At 40.8% G+C, this 5,000-nt stretch overlaps 2 protein-coding genes across 5 annotated transcripts in view; both read right to left on the bottom strand.

Moving 5' to 3' along the window:
- The window catches only part of LOC138008412 (uncharacterized), a 12,596-nt gene extending 10,573 nt beyond the window's left edge, over positions 1–2,023 (bottom strand). Inside the window, exon 1 of one of the 4 annotated variants that reach the window (XM_068855756.1) lies at positions 1,979–2,023. Coding sequence is in view for 2 of the 4 variants with exons in the window: in XM_068855752.1 (XP_068711853.1) it covers positions 573–608 (36 nt within the window). In the remaining 2 variants the exon portion in view is untranslated. Of the gene's footprint in view, positions 1–572; positions 1,025–1,046; positions 1,298–1,978 lie in introns of those variants that run through there. The other 3 variants (XM_068855754.1, XM_068855755.1, XM_068855752.1) reach the window with 3 other exon arrangements.
- A 1,313-nt stretch (positions 2,024–3,336) lies between these two features.
- LOC138008417 (trypsin-3-like) overlaps positions 3,337–5,000 on the bottom strand; it is an 8,625-nt gene continuing 6,961 nt past the window's right edge. Inside the window, exons 4-5 of the mRNA XM_068855761.1 lie at positions 4,587–4,736; positions 3,337–3,866 (exon numbers count right to left, since the gene is read on the bottom strand). Of these exons, the coding sequence (XP_068711862.1) occupies positions 3,473–3,866; positions 4,587–4,736 (544 nt within the window). The 3' untranslated portion in view covers positions 3,337–3,472. The remainder of the gene's footprint in view (positions 3,867–4,586; positions 4,737–5,000) is intronic.

Genomic DNA, 5,000 nt, shown 5'->3' with positions numbered 1-5,000 from the left:
TCTCAACCGAGAGCATTCTCTAAACCGGTGTCCCTATGTTTTTACCCGCATACCTCGCCAAATAATTGCCTTGTTTTTTATTCATCATAAAATGCAAAGTTTGCCATTTGGAATCCCAGCAAGAGACGGAAAAGTGCATGGCGTTGAAAATAACGAAGAACAAATAATTTCTCATTTTTGTGCACTGGAAGAGTCGGCAGACTTTTTTGAGTGGTGGAGAAATTTATCCGCTTGCACTACGTCTGGTTTCTTGTCCAGCGTTTCGCTTTCTGGCAGATTGGAAATATGGCCGTTAATTAAATCGGAAAGTTTGACAGAGATAAAACAAGACAATTTGTTGGTCCATAATCAGTGGTCGTTTATCAACTCAAATTCCTCGAAAGAACCAAGTTTACAAAATTGACAGCGCAAGCCAAGGAATTTGAACTGGCTTTCTTTGTGGACTAAAACAGCCTTCGCTGCCAGATTTGAACACAACTTTGCCTTAAACGAATCGGTTAAAATGTATGTACTTAAAACAACCAGTGAAGCAAAAATATCTCATTGAACTGCTGCCAACCATTAATAAATACCTTGTCAAAATCTTGGATACTGCAAAGCTCTTGCATTGCCAGGGGATTGGTATACGGCACAGCTTATCTGCCCTCTCTAAAAAAATCACAACTCTCACGCCTTACCCGGACGCCTTAACGCTCACTGATAAAAAAATTCCACTAAAAAGCACATGATTTTCTGACTAATAAAGGCACCGATAAAGCTAGAGGAGATGTCACAGAGTGTCCTTAAATCGCTTTAACATCCTCTTAACATTTGTGAATGCACACAGGACCCGGTAACTGGGCTCCTAACACAGGTGCGTAAATAGTTCTCTTGATGGCACATAAAGTAAATTAATAAAATGAAAGTTAGAAAGATGATCGCAGTTAGATGTCCATTCCGCAGTTAAAATATAGTAATTTATATTAAATTGTGCAGTAAAACGTGCACGTCGAACTGACGAATGGTTTTCAGCTGGGAAGGGACTATTTTGTCTTACCAGTTCTTACCATACTCACGCGAGCTTGTAATTGCCAATCCAGCGATAAAAATCCATGTTAGGAGCGTTATCCGGTGAGTAAAATCTATACTGACGACAAACGTGTTATTGAAGACCTTTGGTATCTGTCCTTCAGCCCGGACACTTCAGCGCAAGAATGAGAGAACTTATTTGCCTGTGTTCAATCCTCTGAGTTCAAATTTTCCGAACGAGTTCCGGTCAGTTTTCAATGCCAGCATGATTAATTTAAGTAACAGTTATGTTTATATATTTTTAAAAAAACTACATAAAAATATCGTTGGATACGCATTTTAATGAGATAATATTGACTTTTTAATTTGGAGCACCTTAAGTAACCAATGGTTTGACTTGCTTGGAAGGGAAAACAGCCAAAGTGTCTATTGTGTGGTGGTGGGTACATATTTCAATAACACGAAATTGTTTATAAACAGTAGCTTTTGCTATCATTAGCGGGACTCTTAACAAAACCACGCTTTAAAACATTTAATTTCTGTCAGTGGAAAAAGAAAGGAATCACTATTTAGTGAAATGTTTAACAAGTGCCTAAATTTGGACTTAAACAGATGCTTTATTTCTTATGAATCAATTCAACGGGACACCTGCAGCGCTCATTAGGAGGCTGGGTACGAAAGACTTTCTCCTGTTCCTTTCGGAATGTTGTGTCACAACATGCTGTGACTAATTGTCCACAGCCGTCTAGTTAACTGATCAACACCTCGAATAGCGACCTCTAACTGGTTTCGAACAACGCACAATCGCAATAAAGGTCACTTCTTGTAAGTTCATTTGTCGGAACTAGCCAGAGGTTTTTTTTTTCGGGGCAAACCGTAAGAATCGTGTCCTCTTGGGAAGAAAATAATGGCCAAGCAAGAAAGAACGCATTATGAACACCAACCGAAGAGACTACAAAACCTTACATACCACAGCTGATCAGGTGGTTGTCACGCCATGCTGTTAGTGTTTCAGGACGAGTTTTCGAGTTTTGTGAGTGGCCATATTCGCTGTGCCAGCCAGCAACGACCACATGGATTAAGTAAAGCTGTTGCTTGAAGGGATTTTTTTTCACCCGATTCTTAGCATCACAATTACTTCACTAGAAGTGCGCTCCAGCACTTAAGCCTTGACCGGCCTTCTTTAGTAAAGCGAACCTCCACTTAAACAAAAAATTACAGTCAGGGAACTCCGCTCCATGGACACCCGCTTAATACGGACACCCGTTTACAGCTATTTCGGTTGTCGAAAAAAAGTACAAAAGCGCTTGCGACAATCCCGAGAGGTATTGTGGGATGGTTTTAACTTGAAGGGTTGTTGACCGGCATTCAGGCGAATAGAGGTGTGATAAAAATGGCACGAGACTCCATTTACCTGTGCGTGCGAGTTATAAACTGAAAACAACAAAAGTAGGTTCGCTAGCTACAGTGTCTGGAACGTACATCGTTTAAAACCGTTGTTCAGTTAAAGCAATATTTTCTTCAAAATTTTGAATCCGAAATTTTTCCAGCAACTGACCTGAATTTCCAAATCGGGTATTTCACTGCACCAAAGAAGCATTTGAAGACTTTAAGAATATCTTAAAATGCGATAAAAGTGATCTTATGAGTACGGGAAAAGATAAGAGTAGTGTTAATGTTTTAGAGAAAAATAACAATAAGCAAACGATATGATAAAAATGGACATGGAATGTTTATGGTAATGTGGTGGCCAAATTTTTATTTTTTCGCTGCCTTATTCTGGTCAGCGGTCTGAAGTGTCTGATTGATGTTCCGAGGGTCGTTCCGAGGCCTTTTACATAGGGTCACTCCACGGTCGAGAGATCCCTCGAAAGTAAAGTGACCTAGCTGCCACCAGAAAGTAGTTCCTTGTGTAAACCAACTGCGTATATATGAATTCGTCGGAGCAAGAGAACATGGGATCAAGTGAGGTCAAGTGAAGCTATGATCCTCGCAGTTATGAACGCAATTTTTGCAATTGCGTAAAAAAGCCTGAAAATTTCAGGCATGATGGCGTCTCAAGCGGAACGCTACTTTTAGTTCAGAGGCGTAGGCAGGGGGGTCTTAGGGTGTCCTTGACCCCCCTTGCAAAAGAAAAAAATTTAATCACGAATAAACGCTGGCGCCTACGGCGCTCATTCGAAAATGGCTAATGCTTTGAATATATCTCAGGAAAAATACTTCTGTTTTTCTTCTGTCTACACTAAAATAAGTTAAAATTCACTCATCCCAATGACAAGAATTAGCGTCTTCGTGAAATCGACGTGAGACAAACAATACTTAAACCAGGAGACCTCGACAAAGTATATTCACCTGCCCCAGTTTTATTCATGAATCAACACGACACTATTATGATATATATAATTCACTCCCTACCGCGGCAAACGACTCCGTTTCATTCAGTCATTTGCAAGCAAGCTGTCATCTAATTTTTAGCCATTTCTTCGTTGATCCATTTTAAGAGATATTTAACTTTGGCATAGACACCGAATTTGCCTGGACTTGCGCAGCCGAACCCCCAGCTTGTGACACCCTGTAGGTAATATCTTCCGGCGGTTTCACAAACCATGGGACCTCCGTCATCTCCCTGGCAGGCATCGACACCTCCTTGGTCCAGACCTGCACATATCATGGAATCATGGATTAAACCTGGGTACGCCCTGTCGCATCGGGCGCGGCCCACTATGGGGACCGCAGCGTGGTGGAGTATTTCCGGGATGTTGCCTCCCGACGAGGTTCTTCCCCAACCTGTAATCCAACATCTATCATTGTTCGCCGGTGCATCCACGTTTTGAGGAAGACAAGCTAAGTTCACGAACCTGGTGGAGTAAAAGTAACCATTGTTATTATAGATAGTACGTGCGCTATGACTGGCTAATTAAGCGGGCCGTATTTCACAGTACGCCCCAAGGCGTAAGGCCCGCTAAATTTGAAATTTCGAAGCAACATTATGCACCAAGGTTTTCATGTCGTTTGTGTTAAATATACTTGTAAAACTGTTTGAATCTTTCAAGCAACTGTTTCAAAAAGCCAAGAAGATTTATTCTACCAGCCAATCATCTGTGGCAGTTTGAAACTTCCGCTTGACTTCAACTAATTTCCGCTTGATTACCTCGAAGATACAACAATATATCTTTCTCGCGACAACATTGAGGAAATCGGATTCAAAGTCGACTCCGCTGGGTTTCAGAAAAGGAGCATTAAGTATATGTTGATGCCTTTTTGATTTTTTTTTTTCAAAAAAGGCGAGAGTACTGGCCATTGTGCTCATTGTTCAAGCGGTTGCAAAATTAAGAGAGCGTGGGAAAAAGGATCAACCACCGAAACTCCTGTGCGACATAAAAATGGCTTAAAAACGTCGTTAACTTTTTTTTTTTTTTGGAAAATGCCCAAAATTTGGGTCGGTCGGACGACGCGAAACGGAGAAAAAAAGGGATGGCCTTATCAGTTCTTGTAAGTACCTTGTCATCGAATAGTGGTGAACCTGAGCCTTACCCCGAAAGTCTGCCAACACGTGCAAAAGAACAAAACTACTTTACCTGTTTAATTTTGCCGGTTTATCCAGTTTTAGGAGAGCGATATCGTGGCTGTATTCTTTTTCCGTTTGGTATAAATGATGTGATATGATTTTAACAACTTTAAAGTCCTGCTCGTTTCCTAAATTTGATGTCCGCTTATGGGCTCCCAACCTGTAGGAATGATTTTATAAAAAAAGGGTCAGTGAGTTACGGAAATAGTTGGATAATCACCATGATTTTATTTCCCACCCTTTTCCCGTACGTCTTTTCTTCATGGCATTTCTGGCCCCTGTAATTAAAAGAAAAAACTCACTTCCTCTTCCTTTTTTTCTTCGGATTTTGAAAGTGTGTTTGCTTGAAACCTGACTGGCAAAATTTTTCAGCTTTGATTTTTATCCAGAGGCCGTTTACTTCAAGTTAAGTGTAAGTTTTGGA

This window comes from Montipora foliosa, chromosome 6, assembly GCF_036669935.1.
Source record: "Montipora foliosa isolate CH-2021 chromosome 6, ASM3666993v2, whole genome shotgun sequence".
NCBI classification, from domain to species: domain Eukaryota; kingdom Metazoa; phylum Cnidaria; class Anthozoa; order Scleractinia; family Acroporidae; genus Montipora; species Montipora foliosa.
The sequence above is the reverse complement of the archived record's forward strand: the minus strand, read 5'-3'. Positions and strand labels throughout refer to the sequence as shown.